The 20630-nt window shown below is 40.1% G+C and overlaps 1 protein-coding gene across 5 annotated transcripts in view; it reads left to right on the forward strand.

The window, feature by feature from the left end:
• LOC136857483 (F-box only protein 25) overlaps positions 1–20630 on the forward strand; it is a 653389-nt gene that overhangs the window by 441713 nt on the left and 191046 nt on the right. For all 5 annotated transcript variants that reach the window (XM_067136159.2, XM_068225201.1, XM_068225203.1 and 2 more), the window contains one exon: positions 14057–14243. In XM_067136159.2, coding sequence (XP_066992260.1) covers positions 14057–14243 — 187 coding nt within the window. The remainder of the gene's footprint in view (positions 1–14056; positions 14244–20630) is intronic.

Genomic DNA, 20630 nt, shown 5'->3' on the forward strand with positions numbered 1-20630 from the left:
TACATCATTATTAAAAAGCAAAAACAGAATTGGTGATAGTTTACATCCCTGCTTAAGTCCAATATTCGAGTGTATCCTGCCTACCATTAGATCTTCCTTTAATCGAGCATATCACTTCTGCGTATAATTATTATTCTATGGCTTTAATCATTTTATTTGACATCGCTATTCCAGCCGGCTTCGCAACGACCGCCCGTCTGCTAACCGAATCAAAAGCTTTTCGTAGGTCTATTGCTGCAATATATAATCTACCACCTTTCCTCCTTATGTATTTATCTATTAATGTTTTAATTATAAATATATTGTCTGTAGTTCTCATTCTTTTCTTGAATCGTGATTGGTACACTGAGAGTATAGAGTAATCTTCTGCCCATTTCATAATTCTTTTAGCTAAAATACCGGTGTAAATCTTGCTGAGTGTATCCAACACGGTAATACCCCTATAGTTGTTCGTGTTCGATCTTTCCCCCTTTCTTTTATATATAGGGCAAATTACTCCTTCCTGCCAAGATCTGGGAATTTTTCTGCCTTCAAAGATTTTTTAAAATATTTTAGTTATTATTTCTAGCATCTGGCTGTTATTTCCTATCTCTTTGCAAAATGCATACGTAATTCCATTAACAGCACCTGATTTTTCGCCCTTCCCTTTTTCAATGTATCTAGTACCTCAGCTGTGGTTGTTACATCGTCTAGTATAGGCAGAGTAAACTTCACATGTCTCAGTATATCAGTCTCATTTTTCTTCCTTTCCCATGTGTCTTTACCCCCTAATAACCCCTTAAAATACGTTAACCACTCCTCATTGGATATGCTTACTTGATTACAGCTTTTGTAATCTTTACATATTGTGCTAATTCTTTTCCATACTTTCTTAATTTCATTTTCTTTACAATACTTATGTAATAATTTTGCCTCTTTTTCCTGCCAGTTCCTTTTTTTCGCTTATTAAATCTTTGTATTCCTTCCTCTTTTTTTACAAAAATCTGCTCGTAAATCTTGAGATCCCTCATTTCTGTACATTTTCAATACCTTGATCACTTGATTTTTCTTTTCTTTACACTCCTCAGTATACCATACATTTTGTTTATATTGCCTTCTGTTACAATTTTTTTACCAGCTACTTATATTGATCTTTCAAGCATTCTTATTGCTTCATCTATGTTATTATCGTCTATCATATACTCAATACCTGTCTTCAAAATTGCAAAGGTTTTACCGCTATAGTAGTCCCTAAATTCGTCTCTCTGTTCCTCATTCCACCTGTATCTTATTACTAATTTTCTCTGTTCGTAGTTGAAATATTGTTTACCTTCATCTCTCAGTAATCGAAAAGCAACTGGAAAATGATGAGACGCTGTCCAAGTTTTTACTTGAATGTCCTTAATATAAGTTAAAGCCTCTCTAGGTACTAACACCAAGTCTATAACACTCCCTCCTGACACGACTGTGTATGTTAGGTTACCTGATTCGTCCCCCGGCCAGCCCCCATTCAAGATGTACAACTCGTCTATCGCACACATTTCCAGTAATTTCTCTCCAGTTTTGTTACACTCTTTGTCTTTGCTTCTCCTTCTTTCTATTAATAGTTCATCAGTTTCTTTATTGTATAGTGGATTATTTAAGCCAACCCTTGCGTTGAAATCACCCATTATAATAATTCCCGCTTCTTCGTTTCCTAATTTAATCTGGTTTACAACATCAATAAGTTCTTCAAAGAAGTTTTTCTTCACAAACAGGGACCCCGATGGGTGGTTGTAACCAAAACCAATGAAAATATCTCTCCCACTCTGGTTTCCTTTCTTTACTTTTACCCAAATCATTTCCTCTCATCCCGATTCCCATAGCTCTACCTGCTTGCATATTTCGTCTTTTACGATCACTGATATCCCTCCCGGGTAACGCCCTTTCAGATTCCTTTTATGTTTCGTTCTACTACAGACCTTAAAACCTGTTATTTGCACATTTTTGCTAGGCGACAACCAAGTTTGAACTATCCCAATAATATCACTATCTCTCATTAGATCTATAAATTCATCATTTCCCAGTTTGCTTAATATACCCTCGATATTTATTAATCCCACTACCCTGTCTAGTTATTTGTTCGTGGGTATATCTGATGTCGCCAAGGCCTTACTTCTCGTCATTCGTGCTTTTTATAACTGTATAATGGATCCACTTGGGGAGCTAACTATTTCCTCTTCTAACCCCCTAGCTTCGTCAGACCTGGTCAACCCTTTTTGCCCAAACGTCTTTCAAATTTAACGTTGGCTTACGTTTCTCTTCTTCTTTTCTCCCTGTGATGTCTTGCCTCCTAGGGACCACCTCTTCTTGAGTTAATCTCCTGAGTTGGTGTTGCCTGGTTTCGATCGCTGCGTCATCCAGTTCACTGTCCCTGCTTTGTTGGTTGCCACACACACCTGCTGACCCGGATCTACTGCCGTCACTCACTAGACCGCTGGCCTTCCGCATAGCTGACGCGTCCAAGCTCGCGGAGCCGACTAACAGTCCATATCCTGCTCCAAGAATCGGCCGCTATTATAAGTCTCCTTCCACGGAAAAAAATGATTTTAGGCCCGAGTTTCGCACCTTCCCTTGATGGAAACGTAATATTCGCATATTTTCCATTTCTTCTTGGTCCAATTCTTTTTTAATCCATATTTTGTGCCCTTCAAGTTTTTCGTGTTTTCCAAAAAAAATTGAGCCTTCAAACTAGATACCATACATACTTTCACTGGTCTTTTTCCCATACTCCTTCCTGATCTAAAGGCACTATTGATATCAGTCTCGTTGCTCTCGACCTTCAAACTCTCCCTGATTAGAGAAAGTATTCTGTCTAACATATCGTTAAAGTGCTGTCTTTCTGTTTCTATCAGCCCGTAGATTATTATGTTTCTCTTCCTATCTTCCTTCGTGTCTTTTTCTTTTCTTCGAGGTTCCTTAACCTTTTTTCTAGCTCTAGTACTTTCGTCCTCATTCCATCTATTTCGTTTTTATTCCGCAGTACGCTCTCTTTGATATACTTGAGTTCTGATTGTATGAATGTCTTCAAATCCTTGAATTCATTTCTTTGTTCCGTTAACATTTCCTTGGTCTTCTCCGCTTGGCATTCTTGCATGGCCTCCTTGAGCTTCTCAATATCTTCCCATGACAGCCCAGGGCGAGGGTTTAGCTCCACTCCACCGATCACTAATAGCACCATCACCACCACCAATGAAAATACTATTTGTGTAATGTTAAAACTGTTTTTCACCATTTGAGATGATTTCACCTTCCATCAGCCATGCCATCTGTATTGATCAATTGAAACTGCCATGTTAGCACACTCCTATACTTTTCACACGTTCAGCACTACGTCCGTTCACCTCGCGAGCTCAGTTGCAGCTGTTATATTTTACAAAATCCCATGAGGGCAAAATTCAAAGTCCGGTGACGGAGTATGGAGGCCTAGATTGAATTTAAAGTTTACCGTAAAATGCCCTACGTTATTACAATTTAAAAGTGATCTGAAACTGAAAATTACATTCTAAATGGCGTCGTAGAAATTTTCTCTAACTACACACGCAGATAAATACATGACTGGTATTCTGCCTTTCTCGCGCCGGCAAGTTCCCCACCACTCTCCTCTCAGTCGCACAATTCAAACTTCACTGCAGCCAGTTAATGAGCAGGACCCTCCCCCAGCGCAACTTTCCAGGAGGAATAAGAAAGGGAAGATGATAGGATGGTGGGATTCAGGAGAGAAGAAATATGATTGGATAGCAGAGATGGCAACACACAAACAAAAGAATACAGTTTACATGAACAAACTTAAAAACAAAAACTTTCTTAATAATGGACTGTGTTGGAAAAATGATGCTAGAGACATTTAGTTCATACAGTTTAAACTTCTTTCATCAGAGAGTTCATGAGTTTTGAAGTAGGTTACAATACAGTAGAACTGGCGGACGATACGAATAGCCGGAAAGGCCTAACTCACGGTTCAGATCTCCCCCTCCAAACGATTACATTTCCCAAGAACTTGTTAACGTAACTAGAAATCTTGAGAAATTTTGCAGTTCTCAGTTAATTTTGGAAGAATATCCATATTCATAATATCAGATTTGAAATGAAGTCGAGAAGATGTTTTTTGAAACAGCACCGAAGATATACGGCATGTCCGGCCGCCGTCGCCGAGGTCCAGGGTCGATGGTCGGACCCTCAATTACCCTCAGATGCAAGACCCCAAATACGTTGAGGGATGAAGCGAGTTCGAATTCTTGTCACAACCAAAGACCATGGCATCAGGCAACAATAGAGTGGTTGTGCTGAGATTAGGTTCCAGCAGGTTTCTCGAGCACGAGAACCGGGTGGACATCAATTAGGAGTTCGAAGGAGGAACTGGTGAGCAGGACAACAGCTGCTAACCTCCAAATAGATCTTACCACCACGGGAGTAGAAGTGGAAACTGTAATACAAACCACTTGACGACAGAATATTGTGGTGTAAACGTGGCTGTTTAATGAGGATGAAGTGGCATAGCCTAATTGAGAATTACTGGGTATTTTGGGGAGGCGGCGGCGGCATTTGCAGAATGTGGAGGAGGGAAGATTTTATAATATTAATAAAAACTTTAAAGTTGAAAAACCTTTAAAACTCGGGTGCATCCTAACTGAGATTAAATGGGTAAATTTACAGTAATTAAAGAATAAGACAGAGTGTAAAGTAGGAAAAGGCTAATCTGCCTTCAGCAAGTTCGAATATAAGGAGGCACGAACACATTTACAAAAATAAACTTAGACAGACTTACAATCTAAACTGAGAAAAGAAAGAAGACAATATGTAAATGATAGGTCCTGTCTTGTTTCGTAGGAATGTTGGGTTACAGCTGAAATATCTCCGGCTTGGTTCTTAGTGTGCCGGATATGTTCTTTAAGTGGGATAGAGTTCAGACGTTCCGCAGCTACATTCATTGTGGTAGACTCCAGGATGGTGGTGGTGATTATTGTTTTAAGAGGAAGTACAACTAGGCAACCATCCTCTATATAACTCTAATCAGAGGGAAAAATGGAAGGGGTCCGACACTTCGAAAAATGAAGGTATCGGCCAAAGGAAGACAAGGGCCACGAAGGGCGTGAAAATGAAAGACTCCCTACCCCTCGCAAACCTAATAGCGTCGGGGTCGGAAAAGAACAAGAGTTGACCAAGGGAGGTCGGATAGGATAGATGAAGGTTAGGAGCCTGGCACAAGTAAGTGGAAGCAATGCCAGACTCAGCTGAGGGCCCCGTGGTTGCCAACCCACGCTCCAAAGTTCAGAGCCCCTGAGGCCCCTTTTAGTCGCCTCTTACGACAGGCAGGGGATACCGTGGGTGTTATTCTACTGCCCCCACCCACAGAGGAGTAGACTCCAGGAGCCTGCAATTCTATTATCTTACTGGTGGTACATGACGGGTTAAATTTCGTTGTGGTTTATAGATAGTATTTATGTCATGTTTGTCCAGTATATTTCCGATACAAGAAGAGGCTGTTGATGCTGATGAAATGGGTGACCCAGTTTTGAGGTCAGAATTCGACAGAGCTTTGAGAGACCTAAACAGGAACTAAGCCCCTGGAATTGATGACATTCCCTCTGAATTAGTGACTGTTTTAGGAGAAACCAGCATGGCGAAGTTATTCCATTTAGTGTGCAAGATGTATGAGGCACGAGAAGTGCCGTCCAATTTTCGGCAGAATGTTGTTATATCTATTCCCAAGAAAGCCAGTGCTGACAAGTGTGAAAACTACCGCCCCATTCGTTTAGTATTTCACGCCTGCAAAATTTTAACACGTATTATTTACAGAAGAATGGAAAGACAAGTTGAAACTGAGTTGGGAGAAGATCAATTTGGCTGAAGAAGGAATGTAGGAACACGTGAAGCAATCCTGACTTCGTCTGATCTTAGAGAATCGAATTAAGAAGGGCAAGCCCACGTACATGGCGTTCGTAGATCTTGAAAAAGCATTTGATAATGTTGATTGAACCAAGCTATTTGAGATTCTGAAGGTGATCGGGATCAGGTACCGAGAAAGAAGAATTATCTACAATCTATATAAAAGTCAGTCTGCAGTGGTAAGAATCGAGGGCTATGAAAAAGAAGCAGCAATCCAGAAAGGGGTGAGGTAAGGCTGCAGTTTGTCCCCCCTCCTTTTCAGTGTTTATATATAACAGCCAGTAAAGGAAATCAAAGAAGAATTTGGAAAGGGAAGCACAATCCAAGGAGAGGAAATCAAAACCCTGAGATTTGCCGATGGTATTGTTATTTTATCTGTGACTGCAGAAGATCTGGAGAAATCGCTGAATGGCATGGACGAAGTCTTGGGTGAGGAGTACAAGATGAAAATAAATAAGTCCAAAACGACAGACATTTATTCTGACCATATATTAGTTGTAGCAGAGGTAATGATTAAATTGAAAATGGTATGAAAAGGAAAGAAGAGAGAAGAAATTAATATTGAGAAACTGAAAGATAAAGACAAGTGTAGAGAACTAGAGGATTAGTATTGTAACAATAATACATTAGGAAATGAAACAGAAAATGTAGAAAGGAGATGGGAAACTTTTAAAAATGGGACAAAAGAAGCAGCTAAGAAAACGCTTGGAGTCAAGGAGAGGAAAAGGGCAAAGAAGGAATGGATAACATCAGAAATGATAAGTAAAATGGAGGAACGCAGGAAATGGAAAACAGTAAATACAGAAGAAGGAAAGCGTAACTACAGGAAGTTAAATAATGAGTTAAGAAGAGAAACAGAAAAAGCAAAGAAGAAATGGTTGACAGAGAAGTGTGATGAGATGGAGCAACTGAAGAAAGAAGGGAAATATGACTTGATGTACAAAGAAGCAACAAATATAGTATTCAGAGAAAAGAGAAGGATCAACAGCAATACGGAAATAGAGGCTACAGATGGCACAATGGTATATGAACCCCAAGAAATAATGAAAAGATGGGAAGAATACATAGAATGGCTGTATGATTAGGACAATCAACCAAATGAAGAAGAACTTGAATTAGAGAAGGAAGATATGGTTAAAGGGGAAACTATACTGAGAAGAGAGATCGAAGCATCACTGAACGAAATGAAAAATAGAAAAGCAATGGGAATAGATGAGATTCCTGTTGAACTGTTAAAAGCGTTAAATAACGAAGGAAGAAAGGAGTTGATTGGATTATGTAATCAAATATACATGACAGGAAAATGGGCAAAGGTCTTTAGTGAAATCATTTTAATCCTAATGGAAAAGGAAAAGAACAGCAAAAAATGTGAAGAACATAGGACATTGAGTCTAATTTCACACGCAGCCAAAGTCTTACTGCGGACGGTCAACAGAAGGATATATGGAAAGCTGAATAACTTTATAGGTGAAGAACAGTTTGGTTTCAGGAGAGGAGTTGGAACAAGAGACGCCATTGGACTTCTGAGGGTGATAGGAGAGAGGTACACAGAGAAAACAGGAAGGTTTATGCTGTATTTATTGACCGTGAGAAGGCTTTTGACTGTGTCAGATGGGACAAATTGATGACAGTCCTGAAGAAACATGGAGTTGATTGGAGGGATAGAAGGCTAATAAAGAATTTGTATTTAAACCAGAGAGCAAGAGTGAGAATAGGAGATGAGTTGAATGAAGAAATTGAATTAAGAAGAGGTGTAAGACAGGGCTGCTCTTTATCACCGACACTGTTCAACATCTACCTCGAAGAAATAATCAATGAAAGTTTTAATGGAAATAGTGGAGTTTGTGTTGGAGGTAGGAGAGTAGAATGTATAAGATTTGCAGATGATATGGTTGTGATGGGAGAAAGCGAACGTGAAATGATACAAATGTTAGATAAACTCAACATGAAATTAGAAGAATATGGAATGAGAATTAATAAGAAGAATACCAAAAGTAAGATAATTGGAGAAAAAGGTAGTTGTCATATTAGTATAGGGGGAGAAGAAATAGAGCAAGTCAGTAACTTCAAGTGTTTGGGAAGTATGATCAGAGATGATATGTATTGCACAACAGAAATTAAGAAAAGAATTGCCATAGCAAAAGAAGGCTTTAAGGAAAAATCAAAATTATTTTGTGGACCACTAAACAAAGATTTGAGGAAAAGATTTGCTAAGTGTTACATTTGGAGCATAGCGCTGTATGGCGCAGAGACTTGGACATTGAGAAAGAAAGATGAGAGAAGATTGGAGGCACTAGAGAGGAGGGCACTATGGAGGAGAATAGAACGAGTGAAATGGGAAGACCGGGTAAGGAATGAGGAGGTATTACGAAGAGTTGGAGAAGAACGAAGTATGTTACAAATCATTAGAAGGAGAAAAATGAACTGGATCGGACATTGTTTGAGGAGGGACTGTTTACTGAAAGAAGGAATAGAAGGAATGGTGAAAGGCAAACGAGGAAGAGGAAGGAAAAAGTATCAAATGTTGGACAATATCCAAGGAAATAAATATTCGGACATGAAAAACTTGGCGCAGGACAGGCAACAGTGGAAGAGGTTGATCCTATGATAAGACCTGCCATAAGGCAGAATACCTAGATGATGAAAACGAAAGTAACGGAGTGCAGTCGTACGAAGTCAGGTGATGCAGGAAATATTAGATTGGGAAATGGAAGTATTAAAGAAGGTGGATGAATATAGTTACTTGGGTAGTAAAAAACTAACGATGGCCGAAGTATGGAGGACATAAAATGCAGGCTAGCACAAGCAAGGAAGGCCTTTCTTAAGAAAGTATATTTACTCACTTCGAACATTGAAATAGGAATTAGAAAAAAATGTTTTTGAAGACTTTGGTTTGGAGCGTGGCATTGTATGGAAGTGAACATGGACGATAACTAGGTCAGAAAGAAAGAGACTGGAAGCTTTTGAAATTTGGTGTTACAGAAGAATGCTGAAGGTGAGGTGGATAGATCGAATCGCAAATGAAGGGATACTGAATTGAATTGGTGAGTGGAGCGTTGTAGCTAAATTTGACGAGAAGAATAGATATAATGATACGACACATCTTAAGAAACTCAGGACTTGCGCAGTTGGTTTTTGAAGGAAGTGTAGGGGGTAAGAACGGTAGGGGTAGACCAAGGTATGAATATGACAAGCAAATTAGAGGAGATGTAGGATGCGGCATTAATGTAGAAATGAAAAGGTTAGCACAGGATAGGGTGGCTTGGAGGGCTGCACCAAACCAGTCTATGGGCTGCTGACTCAAACAACATCTTTCCTATCCTCTTCAATCCTTTTTCTGGGCGGGTCAGTTCTTCTTCCCCTTTGTTTTCTTCTACGACGGTATTTTCTTTGTTATCTTCTAATTTTCTAAAAGCTCGTCGGATGTTATTGAGCGAGTAGTCATTTCTCCCGTGAGGTGGTCTTTCCCTTCTTCATGGTGTTTGCGTCCAATTTTAGAACAGCCTACTTTTGTGATAGGTGGTGGTGAGAAGAGGCGTGCAGGTACCTATCTGTGTGTGTGTGGGCATTCTGTATACTGCGTGACTCGGAGTCGCAATAACCTGCAATAATTTGTCGACCATCTCAACTCAATTCATGTGAATATTCAGTTCACCATGGAAATCGAGGTAGACGGAAAAGTACCGCTCCTGTATGTCCTAGTAAAACGTAACACAAATGAGGCTGATCACCGAAGCTAATTCATGTACATTTGTGGTGACCAATTTCCTTTTTCCCATAAACAGGAATAGAAATAGGTATTTCCATGGACTCCCTAAGACGTGCCGCATTTTACGAAACGGTGTCCCTAGGTTGAACATCCCTAATCATTAATTAATATGTCCGGCTCCATGGCTAATTGGTTAACGTGCTGGCCTTTGGTCACAGGGGTCCCGGGTTCGATTCCCGGCTGGTCAGTAATTTTAATCATTATTGGTAAATTTCGCTGGCACGGGGGATGGGTGTATGTGTCGTCTTCATCATCATTTCATCCTCATCAGGACGCGCAGGTCGCCTACGGGTGTCATATCAAAAGACCTGCGTCTGGCAGACCGAACATGTCCTCTGACACTCCGGCACTAAAAGCCATACGCAATTGCATTAATTCATATTGTTACCGTGGTTGGTGGATCAGCAGAGGTGAAAGAAGGTGCCGGGATGAATGGGTCTAACTACTGAGTCAAAGTTAATTTAAAATTTTAACAAGGTTATATTTTCCAGAAAACAATAGAAATTTGATAACTTTTCACTTTAGGGAAGTTACAAAGACATAGCAATCTAAAAACAAAACTTAGAAGGATCCAAGAATTTTAACTCTCTTGGGCTACAAGCCCCTAGTTTTACAATGTCGGCTCCTAGCTCAACGCACACATTTGTTTAAGGGCAGCCTTCCCGTAATAACATGGAGCACTTGCTCCCACTTTGCAATGGCAAGCCTCCCAGAGGCATTCTTACAACACTAGAAAAGAGCTGACACGCTCTCAGTTTTTCAAGCCTATTCAAGGCAATATCAGACTTTACAATTACTTGCCATCAAGGCACAACTTACACAAATGAAACGGGGGTATCTCGTACCCAACCTACTGGGCCTTAGCAGAAAAAGAACAAGTTAAGTAAATGGCTCGAAACACCAAGTTGAATGGAGGCGTGTACTTGCACTCCTAAATATGCATTCTTAAAACCTAAAAGGCACTAGGCCGATGAAACAGGGGCTATTCCCAAACTATGGAGGTGACTCGTATAAGAATAATTTAAGACATTGCAGAAAGGAAGAAAACCAGTCACAAAACGTAGTCACCTCAAACCAGTATGAAGGGGAGCTCGAGAGGGTAAATCACTCTCTATCCCCGAATTACAGTTGCAGATTTTATGAAGTTTTTACATAAGCCGGCAGAAAATTACATTTTTAGAAAAGTAGGTTACATGGTAAAAGTTTCGGACCTTTCCCGCGGGTTAAACTGCTGAGCTAGCAAGAAATAAAGATGCTAAACGGCCATTACCTTGCTGAAGAACTATTGCCTGATGAAAGAGGCACCTCCCACCTCCTGCTTCACACACACACACACACACACACACACACACTTAGATGTTCATCAAATGGCCAAGAGCCGTGAAAATCCGCAGTTTATAAACCCTCGGGGAAAGTTCGATATCTTTCATGAATAATCAAGCCACACCCTCTCACTTTTATTGGCTACCTTAAAGTTACACACCAAATCGAAGAAGAAGCCGGTGATAGAAATTAATAACAGAAATTCTGGATTGGCTAAATTCAAAACTGGCGGAAAGAAAAGATAAATATTGCCAACCCACAAATGAATGAAAGAAATTTAGTAAGGAGAAAACTCATGAATACAAAATTTCTCCAAAACGTTCTTTCACTTCGCACCAGGGTGCATGATCATAGTTTTGGGTAGTACCTCTATGAGACAATTTCCAAATTTCTTGATGAACGAAAAACAAAACAAGTTGAAATACACACAGTACTGGAAACTTCACCATCACGAAATTAAGGTAGTGACATCTTCTGAGTAAAAGTTTAAGTAGGCCTCGTTCCAAGTTCAGTGTTTCTCCAGTAGAGGGGTTCTTTTAGGCGCAACATTTAAATGTGCGGCGTAGAGGTGTACCTCCCGGTACACATATGTTAGCTCCTCCTTACGGAGATACCGTACCTGGAGCTAGACATAATGGAGCTGCAGGAAGTTACGAAAAACTAGAAAAATTTTGAAAAATATTTTAGAGTTCACATAAAAAGTGTTGCTGTAAACAGTCAAAAGGGGCTTTGTACAAGCCCATTCAACCACGCTTTTGCCGAAACAGAGATGGAAAGAAGCGTGAGGTGGAATGGCTGGACAAAGCGAAATTGAAGTTCAAGAAAACCTATTAACATTTGCAATTTTTTTTCTTTTCACACCAATATTGATTTTATTCATTTCGACCCTTAGGATCTCGAGTGACTTGTTCAGCACGTCTTCATTCTTTCACTCCTCCTATTTCTCTCCGCGTCTGTGATTTGGATCTTGATCTTAGTATTGGTCCATTTATGACTTTCGACGAACCTTTTGTAAACTGATCTATCCTGCACAGCACAGTTGTTAGTGGATATTTATCTATAATGCTAATAGCCGTCAAATCCTCGTTAACTTCCTTCATCCAGTTATTTGTCGTTAAGCATGTCACATCCCATATCTTCTTTGTCAATATGTTGCCATCCATCCTCATCAAATGTCCCACAAAACTCAACCTTCCTTTCCGTAATACACTTGAAATTGGTTCTGCTTTCTCGTATACCCCCTGCCTTGATCTATGCACCCATATGTAACCCTGCTTTTAGGTACCCCATATATCTCTCAAGATACTTCTTTTCCCATCGAATACCAGCTCTTTTGCCTAAAGTCATGGTCTATCGTACGCTCGTATAGTGTCGCAGTTTGGCGCCCCTCGATAGGTTCTTCTTCTCATAGGTCATCTTGGCTGTGAATTGTAGTTTCTGCAGGAGTTGTGCTTTGTCTCCCGCACTCTTATTATTCTGTAGTTTGCCTGTTATATTACCGGAAACTGTAGACTCTCTCTACTACTTGATCTCCAACCTTCCAGTTGGCCTGTGAATTCAGTATCTTGGTCATCAGTCTCGGCTGGGTTTGCTAACGCCGTCTCTTGTAGCAATGGCATATCTGCTGCGGGGGCCAAGCAATCCACTGTGGCGTTGTGTTTGATCTTGTATCCAATCACTACATCAGCAACTGTCTGCATTATTTCACCACTTCATCCAGAACCAAGTTGTCAGACTCCTGTTTGAATTTCGAAACTGTCAAACAGTGTATTCTGGAATCTAACTTCGGCAGTTTCTAGAGTGTCTCTTACTAATGCAACTGGTGTTGTATACAATCATCTGGCACGCAGGATGTTCAGTATTGTATTCCTGTCTGCTAAGTTGTAGGCTTTGGCGATATCTACAAATGTCACTATCGTATTTTTCTTTTCCTATTTTCCTCTTGAGCCCAACCTGTGATGTCGCAAGGACAGGACTATGGTGTGGAGAGTTTGATGCGCGCCATGGAGTGTATTTTGATATGTACTGCCTCAGTGAATTGTGTGCAATAATGCTATTGGATATGAGGTCATACGCCCACCAGGACGACACGGCGCAGACCTGCTCCACTTACACAAGGAGTTTAGCCCCTCTCTTAAGGGTTTACAGCAGCTACCCACGCGGAGTGTTTGTTGTTCATGTCCCAACCCAGGATGCTTCATTAGTGATATTGTAGTGTGTTCCAGAGGGATAGATGTGCAACATAATCCTAATGTCCCGCATGCACATGGTTATGACAAGAAGACTTATTACGGTTGTACTCGGTCTCATCTTCAAAAACAAATCATTCACAAGACCTCAAGTAAATTTTCAGACCAACAATACTACCTTCTGTAAAAGTCCCACATATACATGTATATCGCTGTATCCCTTTAGTTTTTTGTGTGTGTGTATTCCTCAAGTTCATTTTAGCACACTTGGTAGTAGCTTACTTGGTATCCTTACCATTGTTGGCAAGAACCGAACACGAGCCAGAGCAGAGTGACGGGTGAAAGATTACCTCTTCCTTTCCATTAATTGCCCCCTGCTGAAGATTGGGTCCACTACCAGATGCATCACTGCAGGCACATGGGATTCAACACAAAATTATATTGTTTATGTACAAAAATAAGAACTTTTTTAACAATGGCGAGAATCATGCAAGAACTTTTCCTCAAAAGAAGTTCGCAATGACAGAACATAACTCTTAAAAGAAACTTCTTTCTATTTTAATTGTTTTATAAAATTTTTATATACTGATGATGATCCAAAGGATTGAAACATATCTATGCTTTAAACTATATATGTATTAATTTTAGAGTTAACAACATTATTTATTGAATAAGGCGGATAAAATACTATATTTTAATTGTAATTTGTCAATACAGACCAAAGCTGATTTTTATCATATCTAAACAAATTTTTTAAATGTGTGATGTGTACTTTTTAACTCCTGTTTTTGATTGCATCTTGTGTCATTTATTAGGACTGAGTGATACAACCTAAACAGTCTTTAACTCACCACGTCTGTAACTCCAGATTGCAGGGTTCAACGGTCTCAGTGATGCATTCAAGCGACTAGATTTCAGGAACGCAGTTCATGACATTCGTCGCTTCAACTATATCTGTAAACTCTTGGATCTGCTCATCAGTCAAAAACTGTCCATGCTCTCTGGTTGTGCCCAGAAAGTACTCTTCAACATGCTGGAGGAAGTAGCTTATCAAGGTAAGCTACTACTCTTTCACTTTCAGCTAGCATAACTGGATTATGCCGCCAGATTGGCTTTATACATCTTGTGCTCTGTTGCCCACGTCACAGATTCCTTACCAGTCTTTTCTTAAATTATTTCAGAAGCTTGTAAATTTATTGGATATTTCCCTCTTTAAGGATATTTCCCTAATTCCTCTTCCTGTAAATAAATATTAGCCCCAGCGTCTCCCCTTGAATTATAATTATATCTTCATCTTCTTTCCTAATTCTTAAAACACTGCTCAAGCCTATTCGTCTGTTAATGCCATTCCATGCCATCTCTCCTCTGACAGCTCGAAAGATGCCACTTATATTAAATAAAACTAGTTTATTTAATACCAATACTTTCAATACGGACCCAAAAATGATTTTTATCACATGTAACATGCCACTTAGTCGACCATTTAGACTTCCCAGACCAAAGTGTGCAACATTTTGCAACACTGTTCCCTTTTGGACATAATCCAGAACAAATTGTGTTACTTTTTATTTTGTTCTTTTTAATTTCTCGTATAAAGTAACCCTGTTGTGCGTCCCATACACTGCAACCATACTCTAATTGGTTTCTTGCCCTTGAAGTACTTTCAGTGATTCCCGATAGGGTCCATCTCACAAAGTGTTTAAGGTCCTTTTGTAGTCATCCACAATCCTCCAAACTCATTTACTACTCTACACAGTATAACATAATAACATAATCTCTGATTCCAGTCCTGTACTTATAAACATAATAACATAATCTCTGATTCCAGTCCTGTACTTATATCATTCATATATATAAGAAAACATAAAGGTGCAATAATGCCCTGCAATATCCATCCTCATAATCATTACCGGATTGGATAATGCTTCACCTACTCTAATTGTCTGAGTTCTATTTTCTAGAAGTTTAGGTACCCATTCCGTCACTCTTTTGTCTAGTCCAATAGCCTTCATTTTTGTCATCTCCCATTATCTACCCTTGGATAGGTTAATAGCGATATAGTCCATTTGACCTCCTGAATCTAAGATACCTCCTATATCCTGCTGAAATCCTAGAAGTTGAGCTTCAGTGGAATAACCTAAGTCAAACATGAACTGTCTTTTATCAAACCACTTAGTAATTTTCAGAGCTTACAATCAATACAGCCTGTAATTATCTGCTTTGTGTTTATCATCCTTTCCTTTACATACACGGGCTGCTATAGCATCTCTCTATTCATTTGGTAAATAAGAACATTAATCAAAAAATATTTCAGATAACATCCACCACTATATCCCAACCCATTGGCCATTCAATCCCAGCTGCTTTTCTAGCTTTCGACACTTGTATCTTTTTGTAAACATCTTTCTATAATCAAAGCTGCACACATCCATGAAAATTCCGTCAAAATACACGAAGTGATTGAAATGACTTACAAGTCATCCTCAATCATGCAAATTTCACAAACATCCAAGCAGAAGACTACGCCAATAGTAGTGCGAATGTTGCTGACGTATATGACTTGAATCGTTTCACTGAAAATCACCGGGAGCTGAAATCTGAAATGAAATGCTACAGTGAAAATGGTACCACAGTTTTCCCTCCATTATACACAAGTTTCCGTTGAGAACAGGTAGATGTAATACAGAACAGGGTAAAGTATATTGTGTACTGAAGTCCCCTAGAGTGCTGCATTGTGGGCAATAGACTTTGTTATACAGGCAGACAGTTGTACTTTTCACTGGTTTTCGTGCTCTGAAGCAACTTAAATTACTCAGAAAATTTACTGGAATTATAATTATTTTTTGAAATAATGAAGAATTTACTTCTGGACATGGGTTGTAGCACTACGCACATGATTTTCTGCCAGTATACTTGTTTTTCTTAATACTTTAAAGAAATCAGAATCACGTTAAACTAATGAAAACCGTTCAAATGTTGCACCACTTTACACTCAGCTCTTCACAAGTTCCCATATCCTTGTTGTCATCTTCCTGATTCTCCCCCTTCATGAAAGCGCACAGCAGCACCGTGAGACGCTTTTTAGAATGTTCTGGTGTCTTGTGGTTCGTAACGCTTTCTCATTCCACTCTGTAACACATCTCCAGATTCTCCACATACAGTCCTGAAAACTTCCTAACCAACTCTTAAAATCCAACTTTCCACTACTTGTCTACCTGCACCTCCTTCTTAATCTTTTTATTTCTGTGTTATGATATAGTGGGCCTTTAATTTACTTCTTTTTAAAGGAAGTCTGCAATTGTTTTAAACCCATCTCATATGCTGCTAAATTTTTAATTACCATTTTCCACTGATCATAAGAACAAAATCAGCTTTGTGATCGTTTATACCATCAGTCACTTCCGTTTCTGTATACAGCTCATCAGACTTAAACAGCAGTGCATCTCTCTAGCTGGTTCTATCACTTTCTGATTCAGCTGGCTTTCCCAGATTAACTTACCATTTGTTGGTCATACTTTCTGTCATTTTCATTAACCTCAAAGTTAACATTTGGTAAATTGAAATCACCTGCTACAATCACCACCCTTTCTGTTCCTTTCCCCGCATAGCATCAGTCCAAGCCTGTACACCACAAAAATTCAAGTTGCATATTATGTCATTTCTTATTGTTAACTTTTTCATAGCTAACAAATTCTTCTTTCCCGGTATGAATACTCTCCCTCCTACCATTATTGTTCTCTCTCTGTGATAAACACTCCAGTTCCCTGAGAACATTTCCGCATCTATAATGTCACTTCTCAGCCATGATTCGACTCATGCTACAATTCTGGCAAATAAATATATATTAAGTTACTTAATTTTTCTCATTTCTTACAATACTTATACGGTTTATGACATCCTTACTTGGCTACAATCACCGCTCCCTAGTGCACCCTGTTTCCCTATAACTTCTCTAAAAAACTCCCTAACTTGTACATACTATTGCAGATCAAGTTAGTGTAGATCCGTCTCTCTTACCCGGCCATTACGATCTAAAATTCTCACTCCCAATTTCCCACATACCCATTCCATAGTCTCATTTAAATCCTCAATCACCCTCGTACACAATATTCTACTGATAGCAATATTTGCTCCCGTGAACTCCTCCCGTCCTGTCATAACTAGATCACACACAGTACTTATTCCTGCTTGGCACTAACGTGGAAAACTACCACCAACTTATCCTTTCACTCCTTCTTCCCTCCTACTTTCCTCAACATCTCCCATAACACTCTCTCTACCATGGTTCACTTTCCCCTCAACCCCACCAACCTTCTTAGATCTTCCGGCTTTCCCCTGTGGGTGGGGCCTATCGTAAGAGGTTACTAAATGAGGCCCCAGTGGCTCTTAATTTGGGAGTGTGAGTTGGTGTCCACGGGGCTCTTTGCTGAGCCCTTGCACTGTTTCCACTTATCCCTTTCATCCTTCCTCTCTGACTGCTATTTTCAACTCTTGTTCTTTTCCAATAGCGTTCGAGGCCTAGGGAGTATTTCATTTTCACACATTTCAGATGGGATAGACACTTGAACTTCACAATCTGTGTTATTCAACTTATTCCCTTCAAGCAAACCACTGATTCTGTCGAAAAATCTCGAAAACTGTACTAGTAAGGCTTGACATCCCTGCCCCTCAACTTCCGGCAATTCGAGAGTCAACAAATCCCTAATTCTGTCCAGGTAATGTAGTAAGTGCGCCTTAACCCGCGCTAATTGGCCATGCGAGGGCTCAGAAGCACAAAAGGCCACAAGAATGGCGTTGAGTTCTGTTAACCTATCTTTAACCACGGACAAAGACTCACGCAACTCGTCCGTAGTTAACTCAGGTAACTCGGCAAATTAAGAGACCGTTTCAACAGGCTAGTGTCATCTCTGACATAGCCTGTCGAATTAATTTTTCGGATTTTCAATTCGTAAATTAGTTCTGACTTTCTCAAATGAAAAGGATTAGGAACAGAACGAGCCATCCTGACGGGTAGAAACAAAATTCAAAGCGATATACGACTTTCGAACTTAATGCAGAGTTAGGTTAAGCACGATCACCGTTCACTTTTCTTCAGCAACCACGCGATTGCTCTGCTAACAATATATGACCGGCATTTCAGCGGGTACACCAGACACAGTTAAAGGGAGGAAATTAAGTGCCATTACACGGTACCTAAAACACTACACACACAATAAAACATCTGATGAACTACGCGGAACTCCGCCGATAACAGCACCGGTAAACTTGATGATAATAAACCAGGAAAGTGGAAAGGAAACTGGGAAACCTTATCCAAGGGCCATGGAGGTGCGAAGGTTGCGGTTTTCCGAAAAGCCGACAGTGATCTATTGTTTTCAAAATATTATTTACAAATCGGGAATACAAATTAACTTCCGAAACAAATTCAGCTACACACCAAACCTAGACACACACACTACCCCACGACGTACACGTTCTTTGACAAATACAGTTTAGATGTTGCTAGACAAGAGCTTTGCCTTAAGTTCAAAGAGTTAAGCAAATACATCTCAGTACAAAACAAATTCCACAAATACAATATTGAAGGTAAGAGGAAGCACCAAATACTATTACATTTTAGAGTGAAACCAAAAATTGCTTTTCACAACTGATCAAAAGAGTGGCGATTAGGGCAAACTCCTGTGATACACCAACGAAAACTAAATGTAATTTAAAACGGACAGGGAACAGCTCAAGTGTTCCTATAGGTTGCATAACCCCTACTCAAGTGGTTAATACCCCGGTGGTCTCTCAGATTAGCGAGAACATTTCGCAAATGAGATTGTCTGCGCCTGTAACGTTGCAGGTTAACGGTAGCCCTACCTAATCTTCTGTAATCCATCCGTTTCACAAGGGCACCCGAATCGAAACTCGTGATGATTTCTGTGCGTGGATACTGACGCAAGTGGAAAATGATCCAGAGTTTGTATCTCACATTTTATTTTCGGACGAGGCACAATTTCATAATATGCACTACTGGAGTGTTGAAAATCCCCACTGGGTAAGACAGACAGCATTTCAGGCACGACGGGGAGTACATGTCTGGTGTGGTGTACTGAGTGATCACCTAATTGGACTATATTCCTTTGAGGATCATTTGATAGGAGCCCGGTACCTACAGTTTCTTCAAGACCAACTACCAATGCTGCTAGAGGGTGTGCCCCTGGATGAGCGTGTAACCATCTTGTATCAACAAGACGGAGCTCCCCCTCACATGTCAGCAGATGTTCGCAACTACCTGTATGTTACACATCCCGGTCGATGGATAGGAAGGGGAGGACCTGTAACCTGGCCTGCTAGATCGCCCGACTTGACGCCAGTGGACTTCTTCCAATGGGGCTATTTGAAGGATGTAGTATACGCTCAGCGTCCGGAAAACCCTCGAAGTCTTCGAAACCATATTACGGAAGCTTGTGAATCCGTAACACCTACAATGCTGCAAAGAGCCCGAATGGCAGTTCAACGGTGTGCTGAAACGTGCATTACTGCAGAAGGCCATCTATTCGAACACTTACTACGCTAATAAGCTGTTGCTCAGTCAAGAGGATTCAAACCCCCAACCATTCTATCCTCATACAGCCCTGCTTATAAAACATCCACATAAGCAGCCCTAATGGCTTAGAACAGTGTCAAAATAAATAAATCAATAAATAAATAAATAAATAAATAAATAAATAAATAAATAAATAAATAAATAAATGTATGAATAAATAAATCAATAACCCACGACGTGAGGGCATTCGGATACATTGGTTCTGTGGATGATTCTCGATGTACAAAATGCGAATAAAATTTACAGGCTCAAGTGGGATTCGAATCCACCTACCAAACGCAGCTATATTAACAGCACCGCACTTAACCTATGTCACCACGGCGTCTCCAGCGAGCAGGTTTCCAGAAAGTCAACTAGATGGACTACTACTTCCACTTTACAAATGCAGACACGTTTCCTATCAGTATGTCATCGCTTTTAGCGTTCATTTCATACCCTACTGAAAGCTAATAATTTGCACGAACTTTTTTACATAACCGTCTGACAATTTGATGCATTGTGTAAGTCCCTGTCGCATACGGTACATAGTTTTGGAACGGTAATGATGCAGTGAGTGATTAAAGGCGATTGTTGCTTGGTATACGGAGTAGTAGAGCAAGGGGGATTCTGAGCCACGTCAGCATTTTTCTGCTGTCAGCACCCGAGGTCATTGAACCCTAGTAGTATACCTATGCGGGTTCTGACCCGAGGTTATTGACCCCCTAGTAGAAGGGCTATGCCGATTTCCGGATTTTGCATAAGAGAGCGAGCCTAACCTCATAGACGTCATCTTGGAGGTGCCTAACCTCACTTTTACGCCTAGTTGCCCTTCCCGACGTGGAATGAGCAGAATTAGCTCTTGTTTTGCGTT

Source organism: Anabrus simplex, chromosome 1, assembly GCF_040414725.1.
Source record: "Anabrus simplex isolate iqAnaSimp1 chromosome 1, ASM4041472v1, whole genome shotgun sequence".
Taxonomy (NCBI): Eukaryota; Metazoa; Arthropoda; class Insecta; order Orthoptera; family Tettigoniidae; genus Anabrus; species Anabrus simplex.